This window comes from Prunus dulcis, chromosome 1 (genome assembly GCF_902201215.1).
Source record: "Prunus dulcis chromosome 1, ALMONDv2, whole genome shotgun sequence".
Lineage (NCBI taxonomy): Eukaryota > Viridiplantae > Streptophyta > Magnoliopsida > Rosales > Rosaceae > Prunus > Prunus dulcis.
The window spans coordinates 22,027,409-22,047,104 of record NC_047650.1 but is presented as its reverse complement, the minus strand read 5'-3'; the positions used below and the strand labels follow the sequence as shown (position 1 = coordinate 22,047,104).

The following is a 19,696-nucleotide window of genomic DNA, read 5'->3' as shown; positions in this document are numbered from 1 at the left end:
TTTTGTTATGTTGTAAATGGACTTTGGGTGTGTTTCTAAAGTCCATTTTATATATGGTATTTTTATAATTTGGGCCCCCATATTGGGTATAATAGTGAATCTCCCTTAAAAATAAGAAAAAGATTTATAATGAAAATGAAAACCCCAAGGAGCCACATGGGAGGACAAGACACATGCATCTGGTGAAATTAATGGGGTATATAGCAAGTTAGCAACAAAGGGGCTCTCAATGATAACAATAGGACGCAAAGGCTCATCTCGCTCGAGCGCTGGATTAACTTTGCGATCCCAAAAACGTGTTTGATTCTTGAATCATTTGTTGGTGGTGGTGTAAATCCCTTATGTATAATATCTGAATTTTAAAAGTACTTAGAAATTATTTTATAAAAAGATAAATTTGATTTTAAAAATTTAAAAATAAGGTAGACCGAATTGAAATAACAGCACTCTTATTTATTTATTTGTTATATTTTAAGGCATCAGTCATGAGAGTAGCACTCGGTTTTTGATAACGCGATTTGTGTGGTGGAGAGCGGAGCAGAGCAGAGCACATTGTTTTAACATTTCAAAAAGAATGAAGTTTGACTATTAAAAAAGAAGAAGGCTCAATCAATTTTGTTTTAGAGTATCTCAAATCTTACCCTTTCACTGTTATAAAGAAATAATAAGAAGATTATCGCGTATTTACAGACCACCAAGAGGAGAGAGAGAGAGAGAGAGAGAACTTAGACTTGATCCGAATGGGTGTTTTGTTTTCACTGTAGAAATCGCGTAGAAAATAATTGAAAAAGAAAAATCCAAAAACGAAGGGAGGAAGAAGGAAAAGAATAGCCGTAGTTGATACTTAATATTGATGAGAAAGGGGACGCTACGGTAGCTAAGAGACCACAAGACAAAGCACACGATAGTAAGACAACCTCTGCAATCTATGTTCGAATCTCATCCCATGATTCTTTTCATATATTTTTTCTTCTGTGCATTGTCTCTCGATTACTTTATTAAACGTTTAAGCTACAGATTTGGTACTTCTTATTTTTCTGTGTTGCTTTAAGGTTAAAATCTCGGGTGGGTGTTTGAGTTTTCTCTTTCTTCTGTGAGATTTGCCAAGTGGGTGTTGTCTACTTACCTGTTTTTCCTTATTGTGGGGCTTGGTTATCTGGAATTTCATTTCCTTCCTGCGATTTTATCAAGTGGGGTTTGTTTTTATTTTCTCTGATTGTTATTTATGATTGGGATGTCTAATTTACCAAGTTCGGTTATGGAATCTATGATTTCCAAAGTGGGTTTTGAATTTGATTTGATTTATATTTTCTTAGCAATTTTATGACAAGGGTAATTTATTCGTTATGATTTCTACAACTGTGCTGGGTGGATGGTGGACATTTTGTTGCTGCTGTTGTTTTCTTTTGATGATGTTATTGATTTCTCATGGTTGATGGTAGAAATTATACTGTTTTGTATTTGATTGATTGGTTGCTAAAACATCTCTTTTTAATTCCCTTTTCAGCAAGCATCACAGCTTTCTACTTCTCTTTCTAGTATCCTCATAGTTTCATACTTCATACCTCCTTTTCAGGCTGTATGTCTGTGATACAACTATTTGGATCTTGGGGTCCTCTTTCTTACTCTCTGTGCTTAAGTTATGTATGTAGTCAAATCTGTATTGGGTCTAAGAACGGTTCTGTTTCTTATTCTCTGTGCATAAGTTATGTATGTATTCAAATCTGTATTGGGTCTAAGAACAGTTCTGTTTCTTGCTTCTATAATCATGTAGGTAGAGATAGAGATAGAGATAGAGATTGTTCAACTTCATTCGGATATAGATTGGTTGTTCTAAATGGATCCAATGGCTGAAGAGCAAATAGATTATGAAGATGAGGAATATGGAGGGGCTCAGAAGCTTCAGTATCAGGGAAGTGGAGCCATCTCTGCGCTTGCAGATGAAGAACCCATGGTAGAAGATGATGAGTATGATGATCTCTATAATGATGTTAATGTTAGAGAGGGTTTCTTGCAGATGCACCGGTCTGAGGCACCACTCCCACCTGGTGGTGTTGGCAATGGAGGTCTCCAAGCACAGAAAACTGATGTTACTGAAACAAGAGTTCAAGCTGGTGTCTCTCAGGAATCGAAAATTCCTGGGGTTTCAGTTCAAGGGAAGTATTCTAGTGCTGTGGCCCAGTTTCCAGAACAACAGGGTCAGCCACCAGTGGCTAAGGAGCCAGAACTGGGATCCACAGGTTATGTGGGTGGAGCTTCTGGATCTCAAAAGGGGAGGGCTATGGAGATGAGTCATGATACTCAAGTCAGACATATGGGGTTTCAGGGGTCGACAACTATGCCCCCAAATGTCGGTGGTGATTCTTCTGACATTACTGGGAAAACTGCTCTCGAGTCTGTTCCGTCTATGAATTCTGGCACTGCTGGTCCTACAGGAGTTACACAGATGCCGACTAATCAAATCAGTATCAAGGTAAATGCTAATCGTCCAATGTTTAATGAAAACCAAATCCGGCCACCAGTTGAAAATGGTTCAACCATGCTGTTTGTGGGAGAACTACATTGGTGGACAACTGATGCTGAGCTTGAAAGTGTTTTATCTCAGTATGGGAGGGTCAAGGAAATTAAGTTTTTTGATGAGAGAGCCAGTGGTAAATCCAAAGGATATTGTCAAGTTGAGTTTCATGATCCAGCTGCTGCCACTGCATGCAAAGAGGGAATGGATGGTTATCTTTTCAATGGGAGAGCTTGTGTTGTGGCTTTTGCTTCTCCACAGACTTTGAAGCAGATGGGAGCTTCTTATTTAAGCAAATCCCAAGGGCAGACTCAGTCTCAGCAGCCAGGAAGAAGGCCCATGAACGATGGTGTTGGAAGGGGGGGAGGTGTGAACTATCAAACTGGAGACACCGGAGGGAGGAATTTTGGAAGGGGTGGATGGGGACGAGGTGGACAGGGAGTAGCCAACAGAGGTCCTGGAGGTGGAGGACCAATGAGAGGAAGAGGAGGGGCCATGGGCGCAAAGAACATGGCTGGGAACCCTGCTGGTGTTGGAACTGGTGCTAATGGAGGCTATGGACAGGGCCTTGCAGGTCCTGGGTTTGGAGGTCCTGTAGGAGGTATGATGAATCCACAGGGTATGATGGGTGCTGGATTTGATCCAACATATATGGGCCGAGGAGGCGGTTATGGAGGATTTCCAGGTCCTGCTTTTCCTGGAATGCTTTCTTCATTTCCTGCTGTTAATACAATGGGACTTGCTGGGGTGGCTCCTCATGTAAACCCAGCTTTCTTTGGCAGGGGAATGGCAACTAATGGAATGGGAATGATGGGTTCTTCTGGAATGGATGGGCATCATGCAGGGATGTGGAATGACCCAAGCATGGGTGGGTGGGGAGGAGACGAACATGGTCGAAGAACTAGGGAGTCAAGTTATGGTGGTGATGATGGTGCTTCTGAGTATGGGTATGGAGAGGCAAATCATGAAAAAGGAGGAAGGTCAAATGCTCCCTCGAGGGAAAGAGAACGGGGATCTGAGCGTGACTGGTCAGGAAACTCTGAGAGGAGGCATCGTGATGAGAGGGAACAAGACTGGGACAGGTCTGAAAGAGGGGAGCACAGGGAGCATCGGTACAAAGAAGAAAAAGATAGTTACCGAGACCATCGACAGAGAGAGCGTGATGTGGGTTATGAGGATGACTGGGACAGAGGTCAGTCTTCTTCAAGACCTCGGAGCCGGTCCAAAGCAATGCCGGAAGATGACCATCGGTCTCGATCAAGGGATGTTGATTACGGGAAGAGGAGACGGTTGCCATCTGAGTGACACAATTAGACTATTGACCTTCTCTAGCATGTCTTTGAGACTGCAGAATATAAGTTCTGACCGTTAGTATATCTAGCCTTGGGTACGTACGGTGAATCTGCATTATTCCTGCAAACGTGGCTTCTTGAGGGAGAAGTAAGTTCTACCAGTGAGCATAGGAGGGAACGATCCTTTTCCCCTTGCTTTTATACTGCTTTCTACAAAACATTTAGCTGTGACAATTAATATTTGTGTGCTTAAAAACAATTAGTAACTTTTAGTAGCATACCAACAAAGATATAGCTGTGGGGATTCGGCTACTCATTTCCTGCAGCTGTTATCTTACAGGTTTAATAACTATGCTACCCAATCTTTCTTCAAGACAATTGCTTTATTGGGTTTGTGATATAGTTTGAAAATTTCTTGTGTTCTATGTGATTGTGGAAGTTTTTTTTTTCTTGATTTATTTTATCTTTGAGGGGAGCCTATCCTTGTTCTTAGCTGAAAGGTTAAGAAAGATGTGGGGCAGCACCCAAAAAGAAAAAGGAGAAGTGATTGTTTCTGTTCCTTTCCCTTGACATTTAACTGATGCTGGTATTTATACGTATGTTGGAATGAATGATAATGTTTATATAGTTTGGACTTTGATTGTCTGTCTCTTGGAAGTTTTGATTGTTATGTTGGCATGAATAGCTTTGACTAAAAACTGCAAAATATTTGGGGAGGGGCTTGATGTCATTGTTGTGTGATGTGTCTCATACGTATAGGGAACTTAGTTACACCATGGCTTGGAGACTGTCAACGTTGGTTTGCTATGTTTCATTTTTTCTCTTGCTCTTCTTATTGTTCTATTTAAGTGGCAGCAATAGATTATGAGGTGGTGTCTTGGAAAGTTATTTTATTTGATGTCTATTGACATGCGGGTTTTCTTTTAATCATCATATCCAGGGAGTAGAGTGGGCAACTCCTTTTCATAATTGAATCAGCCTGTGCTGGTCACATGATGGAAGATGTGTTACATGGATGCGTTTCCAAGTGTACAAAAGAAGCTTTTGACTATTTTGACTTTCACCTTATTTTCTTGAAGCACCACTTAAAAATATGTATTAGTGCTCCTGCAACAAAATATCTAGAAAGAGTGTTCTCCAGCTAGTGAAATATTAAGTGTAGACTTGTCAGTGTGCATGTAAAGAACTGAATGTCCTTGTGTAATTGTAGGCTTTTTGTATTAGGTCCACATGTAATGCCCTCTTCTGTTGTAAAAGTCTTGTACGGAATTGGATGTGCTTGGTTGTAGATATTCAGTGTGTTGTAACTTCCATTGTCTGCTCTATGCACTAGGGAGTCGGGATTGATCCATTAAGACATTGTAACAGGAAGCCACTGTGCTAAATTGTAATTAGTCATAGATTTATACAACACAGTTTCTGTTGAAGCAACTTCCTGTAAAGAACTTACATTTTTTTTCTTTTCTTTTGGGTATAATGTAACCGCAAGGTGTACTTGGGTTTAGGGGTTGTGAGTTGTAAATCAATGCTGCACTGTAAATTAGCTGGGACTGAAACAATTGTTTAGGGTTTGTTTCTCTCTTCATGGGGGCCTATGCTGTGCTGCTGATGTACAATTTTCACTTGGATGTAGTCTTGTACATTTCTTCATGGATATCAAATTGTCTGTTTCTTCTTCTTTTATTCAATTTTGAGTCAAATTGTATTGTTTCTCGACAATGTATATTGGAGATTTGGTGTTTAGTCATGTTGTTTAGTGTATGAGAAGCTGCATCATTCTTGAAGGAGGCACCCAATGGAAGCCACTTGATTTACATGTCTTCCAGATGGCACTACTTGCTTGATGATGCCTTGAAGGATTGTGCTTTGCTGGAATGACCATCATATTGTCTTTGCTGTATTTGAATTCTTTTCTTCTCTCTGTTTTGTTGTTGTATTCAATTTCTCTATTAGTTAGTAGATCCAGTCCTGCTGTTGTTTGAGCTGTGCCATTATAATTTTTGTTGTAAATTTCATGGTTATTCAATTTGAAGTTGTAAAACTCTAGATGTGAATTCACAGTTGATGGAATAACTTTGCAATGAAAGCGTAAAGGCGCATTTCATTTCAAATTAGTAGTCTTTCGATTGTAAATAGCCGCCACATGTATATGATTTAGTCTTTTGAGCAATAGGTGGCTCTAAGCTTTGGTTCTCAGTACAGTATTCAAGCTGAGACCTGGTTTCATTCACTGTAGTTGTTAACCTGCTGCATATCGCTGGCAAATTGCTTTGTTGTGTATATTTGAAACTATTGAGTCCCTCTTCCTTCTGTTTGACCTGGGTTTCTTTTCTGCTTGTGGTTTGTAATTAATGGGGGATTGGATTGGAGTTGAGTTGTGAACTAGAGTCTCTGTGTACACGTGTCACGTCGATAGACTAGTAGCTTTGGCTGCATATTTTGTTTCTCTTTTATTACAGCTCCCCTCCCTCCACTGCCCCGAGAATTATTGTTGTTTGTTTTCTGATATTCCATTCTGAATAATTTTCTTTTCTGCTTCAATTTGACTTGACTGGGTAGTAGAAGTAGAACTGGGTTGCCGTTGATAGGAAAGGAAGGATTAAGAAAGGTTCTTCTTGTTTGCAATTGTTCAAAACGTTTCGGATTTTAGTTAATTGCATTTATATTCATTCTACAAAGTACAAACCATAATTCTTTTCTTTTCTTTTCTATGTATAATGCCTTCTTTTTAAGTCAATTCAAAATCCCAAAGGAAAATTACAATTACACAACACTTCTAAAGAAATTTTCAAGTGCCCCGTCTCAACGGTTTATGAGCACTTCTTCACTCACCATATTTGTCGAAAAAATTGTATTCGCCGGATGATGATGTAGCAATGCTTCATTTATTCAACTCTAGGGGCACTTTAATGATACATCAATACAAACATATCATTTCTCTTTCTCGAACAAATGTAGTGAGTCTAGCATTATTGATATGTATTATGGATGCGTGCATACACCGAGCTGCTTGAGCTTAGAAGAACAAGGAGGCGGCCACGCCAGCGGCAACAACTGCTCCAGCGGAGAGCTGTTCCGCGGTGGCAACGCTAGCCTTAGGACTCTCGGCATTGCCACCATCAATGGAGCCAAAAGTTGACTCGGAGACAGGTCCACCAACAGAGCCGGCCGTGACACCATCGCTAGAAGCACTGCCACTGGGAGAAGGAGCGGCAGCGCCCTCACCGCTGTCACCGCCCATGGTTCCCACTTGGTTATTGTCGGCGGCGGCTACGGGTCCGGAAACAGGCACACCACTAAACGTTGGGAGACCGGGTTTGGGGGTTGTGGTGGCGGCGGCACTGGCGCTGGGGCCGGGGGCGTCGGCGCCAAAAGCCAAGCCCACGGTGGCCATCAGAACAAGAGCAACAACAACAATTTGGCGTGCCATGTTTACGTAAAAAAGGGTAAACTGGTAATTTAACACGCGTGCGAGCAGTTGGTTCTCTTTCTCTGCTGGGTTTGAGAAACACTGCAGGCTTATGGAAATCGGCGATGGTGGTGAATGGTGCTGGGTGGGAAATGGGTATATATACCCCATTTCCACGGTTGGGAGGAGAAGATTTGGTGGGCGTGGAGGGCGTTGCGGAGTTGTGCTACCAAAGCCACCGGTGGCACTAGTTTGTTATGAAGCTAATTTCAGTTGAAAATTCCGTTATTTCAGTTAAAAACATATTTGGGAGTGTTTTTTTTTTTTTTTTACCTCCATTGACCTTGGTCAACTGGAAGGTTGGATTTTCAAAGAAATCAATCTGGGCCCAACAAATTTCAATATTGGCCCAAGTCCATATGGTGTTTGAGGTTTGGCCCAAAAAAAGAAGAAGCCCATAAATAAAAACATTTCCTCCTCTCCTCAACTCAAAGGCTTCAACTTTCGAGCAGTCAAAATCTCAAAACCCAAACCCTAAAGCAAATGCTTTAAACAGAGAGAAGGTCCTAGACCTAAGAGGAAGCAGAGAGTGGGAAGTAGAGGAGAAGAGAAGCGAAGTGCGATTGTGAAGTTGAGAGTGTGTTGGTGGAAATGGCGCTCGCATTCGATGAGTATGGGCGGCCATTCATAATACTGAGGGAGCAGGAGCAGAAGACCCGATTGAGAGGCCTCGATGCTCAGAAAGCCAACATTTCGGCTGGCACAGCCGTCGCTCGGATCCTCCGGACCTCTCTCGGACCCAAGGGCATGGACAAGATGCTCCAGAGCCCCGATGGTGAAGTCACAGTCAGTAAGTAACTTCATCTCTCCCTCTCTCTCTCTCTTTAGCTCTAACTCACACTCGATATGAAGTTTGTTCCTGTTTGCTTTGCCATTTCTGGTTCCTTTTTTTGGGTATGTGGATCTATGTGTTTGTCTTGTCGGTTCATTGTTATCGGGGTTCATTTTATAGAATAAACTACTGCTTCATTTTTTAGAGTATGACATGGTTATTTTACTCTGCAATTGTCAGCTTTGAAATTTATATGTTTTTCTGAGCTCTGGGTTGGTTTTGGTATGTCTTTAATTGTTGGATAATCCCTGTCCACTTGTTATTAACGCTTTTTAGTGTCCTCGTGGTCATAACTATACCTGCCCTGTTGTGTGGACATGGCTATGTGGGGTGAAGCATCCGCTTAATTGCATTACATGCTTTGGGGTCTGCTTGGTTTTAGTTTTACCATTGGCTTTGAAATAATCTTACCCTTCGCATTGTCGTTTCAGCAAATGATGGCGCAACAATTCTGGAGCAGATGGATGTCGACAATCAAATTGCAAAGTTGATGGTTGAACTATCGCAGAGTCAGGACTATGAAATTGGTGATGGGACAACTGGAGTCGTTGTGTTGGCTGGTGCACTTTTAGAGCACGCTGAGCGGCTATTGGAGCGTGGTATTCACCCCATACGGGTTGCAGAGGGATATGAAATGGCATCTAGAATAGCCTTCGATCATTTGCAGCATATATCACAGAAATTTGAATTTGGGCTGGATAACATAGAGCCTCTAGTTCGAACTTGCATGACTACTTTATCATCCAAGATGTAAGCACACTTTTTAGGTTTTCTTTCCACTTATATGCCATGTTGTGGTTCACTCATAATTTACTAAAGCATGTTTACTTCACCAATTTTGTAAATGATGGTTTTTTCATCATAAAAGTTAGCATTATTGTATACACTGGTTAAAGTTCATGGTTTCTTGTTGACAAATTGGCTTTTTCATGGTTTTTGTAATGGTATGCTGTTATTGGCAACCCTTACCATTGCTATTTTTTTAATGGATTGTTGCATGAATACATCTTCTATTGTCATTTTATTATTGACTTGAATGTAAAATTTCATGATGTAGTGTGAATCGGTGCAAGCGCGACCTTGCTGAGATTGCTGTGAAAGCAGTTCTTGCTGTTGCAGATTTAGAGAGGAAGGATGTGAATCTAGATCTGATAAAAGTAGAGGGGAAAGTAGGGGGTAAGTTGGAAGATACTGAGCTGGTATATGGTATTCTTATCGACAAGGATATGAGCCATCCACAAATGCCAAAGCGAATTGAAGATGCAAAAATTGCTATCTTGACTTGCCCATTTGAGCCACCGAAGCCAAAGACAAAACATAAGGTTGATATTGATACAGTGGAAAAGTTTCAGACTCTACGTTTGCAAGAACAGAAGTACTTTGATGACATGGTTCAACAATGCAAGGTCAGATTTCATTCTACAGTTCCATAATGTTTTTGCTATTAAAAAAAAAAAAAGAAATAAAAAACCTATAATGCGTGGCTGCAATTTTATTTTTTTGGTAAAAAATGGCTGCAATTTTATTTTTTTGGTCGAAAATGGCTGCAATTTGATAATTTTGGTACCACGGATACTTTTCTGTTGTCTTTTGTGAACTCTCTCTCTCTCTCTCGCTCTCTCTGTTTTTCCTTTCTAGAAAAGGGCAGTTGCAACTTTTTCTTCATTGTTGTTACTATGCCATCTAGTTTTACTTACGGATTATCTCCGGATATGCAGGATGTGGGTGCTACATTGGTCATCTGTCAATGGGGATTTGATGATGAAGCAAATCACCTATTGATGCACAGGAACTTGCCTGCTGTCAGATGGGTTGGTGGTGTAGAGTTGGAACTAATTGCAATAGCTACAGGTATGCCTTATATAGAAGCCTGTTTAGCACTTGAAATGTGGTAGATAATTTGAGCAGTGTGTTGCTTTTGAACTATTTTTTCATCTTTGTCCACCAACAAAATGATGTATTTATGTTTTGTAGGCGGAAGAATTGTGCCCAGGTTTCAAGAATTGACACCCGATAAGCTAGGAAAGGTATATTTCTGTAAGAATATTATTGTTCGTTATTTTATGCTTATTAAAAGCAATATCATGTAACAAGTATTCATCATTTTGAACATATGTATCAGTTAATCTATTTACTTTCCATTCTTGAAAACTTGATAAACCCTGATTCAAAGTTCTTTTTGACTTTTTATTAGGCCGGTATAGTTCGTGAAAAATCATTTGGCACAACAAAAGATCGAATGCTGTACATTGAACACTGTGCAAATTCAAGGGCTGTGACCATATTCATCCGTGGAGGTAGGTTTCTTTACTGGTCTAGTTCTTATTGAGCATCTCAATTAAGTGAAAATGATGTCAATAAGATGAACCCTTTTTGGTAGCATCAGAATATGAAACATATAGTATATATGGTTAGCAGATTTTGCAACCTTTCAATTAGTCTGCCTTTTCGTTAACTATTCTTTGATTACGGTTATTCTTTAAGGAAAATTGAACGTTATTTTAAGAGGTTTTGATGTTTTTTTTTTTTTTTGACTCATTAGGTAACAAAATGATGATAGAGGAGACTAAACGCAGCATCCATGATGCCCTGTGCGTTGCTAGGAATCTCATCCGCAACAACTCGATTGTCTATGGTGGTGGCTCAGCGGAGATATCTTGCTCTGTTGCTGTAGAGGCAGCTGCAGATAAATACCCAGGAGTTGAACAAGTATGAAGATGCTTTTCCCCTCTTTGCATTTTTATAACAGTATTAAGTATATTGTTATAATCAGATCTTTCTTTCATCCACAGTATGCCATTAGAGCATTTGCAGATGCTTTGGATTCTGTCCCCATGGCACTTGCAGAGAACAGTGGCCTTCAACCCATTGAAACGCTATCTGCAGTGAAATCCCAGCAGATTAAGGTAAATGAAGCATGATAGCCAGCCAGTGTATTCTTGGTTGGGTGGTTTCACTCTCTCCCTCTTTCTGTTGCAAGCTAGTAATTTCAGCCATGTATAATAGCATTTTAATATTGGTCATCGTTTTGAATTTGGTATGCAGGAGAACAATCCCCACTGTGGAATAGACTGCAATGATGTTGGCACTAATGATATGCGCGAGCAGAACGTGTTTGAGACTTTAATTGGGAAGCAGCAGCAAATCTTACTGGCAACACAAGTTGTCAAGATGATACTGAAAATAGATGATGTTATTTCTCCCTCTGATTTCTGATAGTATGTGCGGCTTATGCTTTGTTTTACCTGGGAATGAATTTTTTGTAATTTCTTTGGCTTGATTCGGTATTTTGACCGACTTGGAACATATTATATTCCCCCTTGAGGAAACTTGTTTGTAGAATCTGGAGCGGTTTTCACTGGTTGTAGCATGATCACTCCTCTGTCTTAATGCATTGCTGTTTTTGTTGTTCAACGTCCGAATTTTTGGGCGAACTTATTACTGCATCAATTTGACATCCGGTCTTAATGCATTGCTGTATTTGTCTACTTTTAAGTTTTATTTTGATGGCAAAAATACTCGGATCTTTTTGATCTTTTTTATAAATAAAAAAACTGTTTTAAGTTTTATTTCTCTAAATTCAAATGAAGCATATGGACATTGTGATATTTTTTGTAAACAAAAAACAAAACAAAAAACTCTGCTTCAAGTTTTATTTCTCTAAATTCAAATGAAGCACATGGACCTTCGACAAGTACCTGCCCAAATGAAGAAGAAAATAGACGGGACACATGATGACATTGACGTTGCCACTAGCAGCAATAATTTAGTACGTAAGTTGCATGTCCTGACTCCTCACCACGGAATATGGTCTTGTGGTTTGCTTTTATTGGTGAGGTAGGCCAAGTGAATTGGCAAGGAAACTGAACAAGTCTATTTGGTTAATGGCTTTGTTGGCATCAAAATGAACAAGTTTTGAAAGTATTGGGCTGCCAAGGTTGAATCTTGAATGCCCTACTTTTTACAAAATGGATGGTGTGGTACTGGCAGTACCTCCTGACAAAAAAAAAAAAAAGAACCCCTCTCGAGTCTTGCCCCTTTGAGACAAGAAAAATCTATTCCATGTTTCATACACGTTTCTCTCTATCTCTTTCATCACACGATTATCATGTGATGATAGAGATAGAAAAATGAGTATGAAACATGTGACATAGAAATTTTACTCCTTGACGAGAGCAAGTTAATTATGAAGGAGAACTAGGCCGGCTTGAAAGCCTTTTGTTTCACACATTTTCTAGATCTACCTCAATGTGAGTCCTGAGAGACTAAGATCCCATCCTGCTCATGATTTGTCAGTTTTCCAATGTGGATGTTGCTCTCAGTGTCTGCTGAATCATGCCATGTGTTGAACTTGAAACTTGAGGTTTTATCTTCATAGGAATTTTTTAGTCTTAAAATAATAAAAGATCCAATCTTCTATATGTGGTTGCTTGCTACTATAGAATTAAAACAAATTTGGAATTTAAAGTTTTCGGAATCAGAATCAAAATCTGCAAAGCGCCCATTACCTCTTTTCGAAAAGAAAAACGAAATTTCTTGCCGACCATACAGTTTCCAATTCAGAATGGCATAGTCGATAACACTGGTCATTATGAACTCTGATGGCCAACATTTATGACAAACAGGAATTTTATGGGGGGCATAAAAATTAATTGCAGGCACTTGGGTTGTTTGTTATGGTTGAATTGAATTGGAGGGAGGGAGGCAACGTGATCAAATCAAGGCCTGGATGGTCTGCTTCTGCAAAGTCTGTCAAAATCGTACATATCCTGTTGAGAAATCATCCACTTTTGGTCTGCATAAAGATGGCCGCATAAATGGAGTAAAGTAAGCATTTATTTGCTCACAAATTTAGCTCAATCCAATTCATTAACCACTGCACCAACCCATGTGAGCAAAACCCCATTTGGGACCTCAAATCAAATGCAAAAAAGATTAAGTTCTGCTTTCACTTAATATTTAATTATATCAACACTTTGGCCTTGTTCCTTTCACACAATGATCACCAAGAGATCTTCAGAGGAAAAAAAAAGAAGAAAAAAGAACATCAAGGTTAAAGTGAAACACTGATATACAAGAAAATGAAAAACCCTAGGCTAGGTGCTTGTAATTACAGTTGGTCTTTTATTTTTGGTTCTTTAATTTAGTCCTTCATTTTCCCATTTTTTTGTCCTCCTTTAGTCTCTGTGGCCAAGTTGGGTCCCATTGATGATCAGCAACGCGAGCCCTTCCTGCACTTGAGTGAACCTGCCCCAGCTGTAAGTGAACTCACTAGTGAGGATGGTCTTGCACCCAAACTCGATGCCCTGGCATAACTAGAAGAAGCTCCGGCCCCAGATGCTGTGAAGAAGGCTCCATTTAACAGCAAATCTCCTGAAGACCTCCAGTTCCATTTGCTCCACTCTTTCTGTGGTGCATCTTCATGTTTAGTGATCTGAAAACCAATACCATTTTGTTTTTTTAAGTTAACAGAACAGTAATTTCAGAATTTTACTGTGCAATAATTAATATACTGCAGTAATTAATTGAAACTCACCTCTTTGTTGAATCTATCATTTGGTGCCAGAAACCTATTGCCCTGGCTGTTGATGGTTGGAGAGGCACTGCCACCAATGGCATACATTTCCCAATGAGTATAGTCATTATTCACCACATGAAAATTCCCATGTCTACATCTGCAACAAGAAGTAATTAATCATTAGCTTGTTAATTACCATGCCATTTTCAATACCCAATGGGGATTTGGGTGCAAGGAAATGGGCTCACTTCCCTAGCCAACTGGTCTAATCCACGTCAGCAGAAAAGTGATTAATTAATTAACAGCTTGTTAATTAGTTACCTTGGCATCCTCTGAACAAGCCCTTCTCCAAAGTGGTTGAAGGCAATGGTGACTTGCATGTTCTTGTCCTGTGTGTAGGAATCACTGTGGCCCAAGAGCATGACCTTGTTATGGTGAGTCATGTAGTTGTTGGAGATGGTGATGGATGTGGATCCATGGATGGCATCGATGAGCCCATCCCGGCAATTCGACAGAGAGCAATGATCCACCCAAACATGGCTTCCACCAAAAATTGAAACTCCATCTCCATCAGACAAAGTCCTCCAGCCGTAATGGCTAGGTGAATCTCTCACATAGGCATTTCCTCCTTGCTTGCAGTCATGAATGTTCAGTCCATGAATTATAATGTTGGTCACATACTGTATGGTTATGCAGGGCCCACCGGCAATGTGGACGCTGGCTCCTCTGCCGTCGATGGTCTTGAACGAGTTCATAATCAGCTCTTCCTTCAGCTTGATCACCATGTCACCTTTGAAAACGATCCACAGTGGCTGATCTTGGATCACACCATATCTGAGGGTGCCTGGTTTAGGGTTCACAGGGTGATCCCCTGCGTCTGTGACCACATAAATTTTGCCGTCTCTGCCTCCAATGGCATGCTTTCCAAACCCAATTGCGCAATCGGCTAGCCGTTGCCGATTCTTCTCCCAATTGGGGTCACATCTCCAGCAGTCATCCATGGGGTTTCCAGTTCCACATGAGAGATAACCCAAATTTCTCCTTGATGCATTGATGCTCCTGCAACAACAACAAAAAACACATAAACACATGTGACACATTGTAACTTTATACCCAAGTAAATATGTAAATGTAACTTTATAAGGGTTTGAAATATCATACTTTTGTACTTCTTGTATTACAAGTTCAGGATCTTGAACTGGGGAAGAGGAAATGAAGGCTGGGATTAGAAGAAGAGAGAGAAGCAGAAGAGAGAGTGGCATTGCCATGATTTCTAATTTCTCTGCTTGCAAACAAAAGCAGAGAGAGAGAGAACAGAGCAAGCTAGGCAGAGAGAGAGAAGAGAATGCTTGTGAGGAAGAAGTTGAGAAAGAAGGTGAGCTTATATAGGGGCTTAAGGGTTTAAGAGAGCCTGAATATTGAACAATATAAATATTTGTGGTCCACCAGGTCCATGATTTCTGATTTAGGGTGGTCCCAACACAGTAGTTTGGCCGTTAAGTAACCTCTCTCTGTCTCTGTCTCTCCCTCCCTCAAGAATTTTTACAGGCCAATTTGCATTAAAACTAAACAGAATGTTTAATCAGAGAGTTTAATTATAAACATAGAATTCTTGATGAATAACATGAGCTAAAACCCTAGGATGATAAGAAAACAAAATGCATTATTTAACTAACTGTACACTGCACACCGACACTTTTCTCAATGAAATCTTGTGTCGGCATGATGTGGTGGTGAAATGCATGGATAACCTTTCCCTTCTCTCTTTTTCAAATTCACACACTTGTTCTTCTTGTGATCAAGTTTTGTTTCTAAGTACTGCCTGCCAGTTCAATTTGTTTCTAACTTTCTCCTAAGTCACATCATGTTACAAAATACAACCAAACTTTGCTAGCATCAGTGTATGTATGTGTACGAAAGGTGTTAATTAGGATTAAATGCGTGTTTACGAGACTAATCTTAACACTCCTAATGTGTATGATGACGTAGCACGAATTTAGTACATAGCTTGTGTGAAGAAGTTTAAATCTGAACTATTCTTCTCTTTCTAAGTGGGAAAATGTTTTATATGCAAAAGGATTCATAAAGGCCTATTGACTTTTGTGCCTTGTTGCATGTGGCAAATTGGCAATGAGACCTCACCTTTCATTTATATATTTATTCTTTTTTGCTGTAAATTTCTTCTCTCTAATTATAGTATATGGATTATTGTTTTTTTATTATAAATATTATTCTATAGAAGGACCTTTTTCACAACAACTTTTCTGTTTTAAACCCACATAAATTATCATTAAAAAAAAAAAAAAACCCACAGAAATTAAGATAAGCAGAATTCATAATGTGAACGAAGAAGCCTTTGTAAATTGCAGAGAAGGTGATTTGCTTTAAGAAAGAAAGAGAGGGAGAGAGGGAGAGAGTGAGATTGAGTCGTCGGGTGTTTTAGGGCACATGGGGGGTCCGTACTATCCGTCCATATGCTGACATGGCTATTTTTGTTGGGGGGGTCACGTTCTCCCCATGTGACCTCTGTTCCCTTATTTTCCCTGGCGAATGGGTCCCACGGGGCTCGAGTCAAATCTGAACCCTCTTTTTAGAAATCGGAGGCCGTTAATGCAGGTAGTTGATTACTCAACCACACTACACCCCGAACACAATGTGGATATGTTTTTTTTTTAAAATTAAATCGGGGTTGAAAATTGAAATAAAAAAAGGCGAATGTCATTGGGGCCATTGTTAATCAACTTTTGCGCTATGAGTATAGGAGACTAGTGTTGTTGGAGTAACATCGAGTAATTTTCATGCTAAATTCACCTGAATATATAATATTATTTGTACCATATTTATTAACTACATCGATAATAATGTTGTTGGAGATGTAAATTATTGATAGTTAACATTTAAGTCGTGAAGTTGGTTTTCTCTTTTCTTGTCATATTATCTTGAAGAAAAAAAAAACATAAATTTACATGTCAAACTCTAATATAATCATCAAAATGACATACAATTATACATTTGATTTTATTTTAAAGAAAGATGGTAGGGATCGAAATGATTTTTGCAACTTGTTCCTCATTCTGTCTCAAATCATTTATATGAGGTGGTGGGAACCACCCGTAAAAAGTCCGAAAGAATTAATTATTCTAGATCTCATGAAGGGGATGAACAATAAAATAAAAATGATTGATCATTATGTGTCACTATTGGAGGATATGTTATCATTTATTTACTTTCAAGAAACGGTACAAAGTGCTTCAATAAATTTTTTTGAATTCTGAACTCCGGTGATATTATTCTGAGAACTCGGGGCCGTTAATGGTGGTAGCCAACCAGACCGGAGACAACGTGGAAGGCTCGAAACAAAAGACAACATGCTAGTTTTGCCATTGTTTGTGGGTTAATAACTTCGCATCAAAACAACAACTTTTGTCATTTGTATTATTGTTGTGAGTGGATGAGGGTGACGGCCACATGTTCATCCACTTAACACGTGTCAGCAAGACAGTATTGCCATTAGGAACACATATCACCATAAACATGATGATTAAAGTATCTTGAAAATTTGGCCCACAACACACAAACAGGATGATCTCTTTGCGCGCTAAATTTGCGGCCATGTCAGAAATTTCACCCTTAATTGCCTCACAAGGAAAAGCTTAAGTAATTAATTAGCTTGTGTATATATAGAGTCTATGACTCTTTCACGCTAATAAAATTATAATCCTTCAAAATTTTCTATTGATTTAATTTTTTACATATTCTCGTGTTCTCGCGTCACCTAATAAGAAAATTCTTAAATCTAATTAGGTGCTATCTTCGACTGATAAGAACAGTGCACAAAAGAGAGAATGAAAGCAAAATTGGATACATTCATTCATGTCATGTGTCCTGATTGGATCCAGAAACAAGTTAGTCTGTATATATATGCAGATTAATTATGTGATAATCTAATTAATATTTTCTTCACCGACAGCCTGCAAAACAAGATCGGTCCTCTCCTCACACACATGCCATACGTACGGACCTATACGTGTACTCGAGAGCATCACATTCACATGCAGCATATGCCCCAAAAATAAATAAATGCATGCAAAAGTGGAGTACTGTAACCCTCCAATTGTACGTCAGTGGTGGGGTGGTGCAAGGGGGAAGGAGGGGGTCACCACCTCAGATATTATTCGATTACCGATCCATTTGTACCTTTCATAATTAAACAGCATTAATCAAATCAATGAGTATATCATGTAATTAATGTGTTTCCACTTTGCAGCCTCCTCAAATATTAATGCAGTTATTTTTCTTTTTTATTTTTTATTTTTTATCAAGAGCGCAATGCTAGGCATACCAAAACCGTTGATGATTTTTTGTTTTTTTCACTAGCCACCCGTGAACATCATAGCCTAAGAGAAGAGAAAAGAAGAGAAGAGGGATACGTACGTACATAGTTGGTGGCGTTTTAAGTTTTTACTACCCTAAACTATATATATATATAGGCAGACGCCCTCAAGACCAGGGCTTCTCCGAATTTGAGGGTCAAACTCCATGATTGCTTCTGTTGGTCCATTTTGCAATTAACGCAACGATCGCAGGTCTCTGTCCTGCACATGCCCAGATTCTTTCACACACTCATCTTATCTCTACCACCAACACTTTGACATGCACCAACAAGAACAAGGTTTCATTTCATGAACTTGGTGCCAACCCAAGTTGCTCAACTAAAAAAGAAAAAAAAGAAAGAAGAAAAGGCTAAATATATATCCTTCCTGCCACGCTGATGAGTATTAAAATTATGGGATATTTGGCATAAGGATTAAAGGAGGGCCTTGGTTTCTTGTGGCACAAGTACACCTTGTTGTCGTGCATAAGTCGTATACGACTAGTACGATCTATCAACTACATCACATATATATATATAATTCATAACCTACCACAGACGTTTCAAATAGAAATTCCTATTCATATTATCAAATAGATAAATTGAAATTAATAACCAGTTAATGATTGGATCATGTGCTAATTATGTGAGCATCTTCCTCCTCATTTTTTTAATCATATTTTATCCCACAAAGTCATAGTTGCATTATTATTACCATAATTAAGCATTTCATCCTTTTTTTTAAATTAATTAATTTTTTTAGTCCTTGAAAAGATAATATATCATTTCATTCATTCTATTCTCTAGATACAGATATTTACGATAGGAAAAATAAAATAAGTAATTGGAATTTCTGACAGGACATTATTTTATTTTTCATTGTTGTGCTTGTGATGCTATATATGATCATTGGTGTTCATCGGTTGAACTTCCCTCAATTTCAATCCCATATGACATTTGAATTAATATCTACTCAGATCCCAGCTGGATTGAATGATTGAGTTTTCTAAGAAGGGAAAGAAGAAATTGAAACACGAAACTTTTTCTGGTAGAGAGGTACGAAAATTTATATCATGGAGAGCTAATCATTTCAACAAAAATATGGGAATTTTCATCGAAAAAGCTTAAATAAGAGTGCAACACACATTTGATATGGAGGATTAAACTACCTAAATGACTATTTCATGTGGAACTAGTAGCGAAACTGGAATTTCATGTGTGTGGAGGCATCTTATAAATCATAAAGAATCAAAACTTCGAACTCACAATACATACGAAAAATAGTATATATATCACATACGTCAAGAATTATATTACTTATTGGTTGCAATCATAATTGTCCTCGACAAAGGGATAGATAAATACATTCTAAGCAAGAAATATGGTTGTTCAAAATAATCATTTTCTCAAGATAATTTTTGTCGGCTTTTATTTCTTACACATCAAATAAGAAAACTTGATTTTATGGAATTTTACACTACTACAAAAAGTGAAAAAGACGACCAGAAAACAACGACGGTCTAAGTGAAAACCGTCGTGGTTTTTAAAAAGACGACGGTTCTAAAAACACCGTCGTGTAATACCACCTTAGACAACTAAAAATGGAGATTCAAATGGCTGTTCAAAAACAACGACGTACCTAATTAAACAACCGACGCCTATTTGAAACAGATTTCCGCAGAGTAAAATCAAAGCCAA

General features: G+C 38.9%; 4 protein-coding genes across 5 annotated transcripts; 2 read left to right on the top strand and 2 right to left on the bottom strand.

Annotated features, from left to right (window-relative positions):
• The first annotated feature begins 616 nt into the window (after window positions 1-616).
• LOC117631492 (cleavage and polyadenylation specificity factor subunit 6) lies at window positions 617-5,495 on the top strand. Of its 2 annotated transcripts, XR_004586332.1 has the most exons (3): window positions 617-907; window positions 1,775-3,955; window positions 4,748-5,495. XR_004586332.1 is itself a non-coding variant. In XM_034364692.1 (2 exons), exon 2 carries the CDS (start codon window positions 1,838-1,840, stop codon window positions 3,818-3,820), a length of 1,983 nt encoding a protein of 660 aa, XP_034220583.1. In that variant the 5' UTR covers window positions 617-930; window positions 1,775-1,837; the 3' UTR covers window positions 3,821-4,406. The 2 variants fall into 2 exon arrangements, 1 of the variants encoding a protein (XP_034220583.1); XM_034364692.1 differs by lacking the exon at window positions 4,748-5,495 and having other exon boundaries at window positions 617-930; window positions 1,775-4,406.
• A 1,328-nt stretch (window positions 5,496-6,823) lies between these two features.
• On the bottom strand, window positions 6,824-7,237 carry LOC117616487 (anther-specific protein BCP1). Its single transcript, XM_034345822.1, has one exon. It carries the CDS (start codon window positions 7,235-7,237, stop codon window positions 6,824-6,826), a length of 414 nt encoding a protein of 137 aa, XP_034201713.1.
• A 466-nt stretch (window positions 7,238-7,703) lies between these two features.
• Window positions 7,704-11,580, top strand: LOC117629117 (T-complex protein 1 subunit epsilon). Its single transcript, XM_034361625.1, has 9 exons — window positions 7,704-8,066; window positions 8,540-8,858; window positions 9,166-9,514; window positions 9,827-9,959; window positions 10,083-10,135; window positions 10,303-10,405; window positions 10,651-10,817; window positions 10,901-11,014; window positions 11,154-11,580. The coding sequence occupies exons 1-9, from the start codon at window positions 7,868-7,870 to the stop codon at window positions 11,322-11,324; spliced, it is 1,608 nt and encodes a 535-aa protein (XP_034217516.1). The 5' UTR covers window positions 7,704-7,867; the 3' UTR covers window positions 11,325-11,580.
• Window positions 11,581-13,032: 1,452 nt separating this feature from the next.
• LOC117615422 (probable pectate lyase 5) lies at window positions 13,033-15,181 on the bottom strand. Its single transcript, XM_034344500.1, has 4 exons — window positions 14,788-15,181; window positions 13,948-14,685; window positions 13,645-13,783; window positions 13,033-13,542 (listed from the first exon to the last, which is right to left on the bottom strand). The coding sequence occupies exons 1-4, from the start codon at window positions 14,892-14,894 to the stop codon at window positions 13,321-13,323; spliced, it is 1,206 nt and encodes a 401-aa protein (XP_034200391.1). The 5' UTR covers window positions 14,895-15,181; the 3' UTR covers window positions 13,033-13,320.
• Window positions 15,182-19,696: the final 4,515 nt, after the last annotated feature.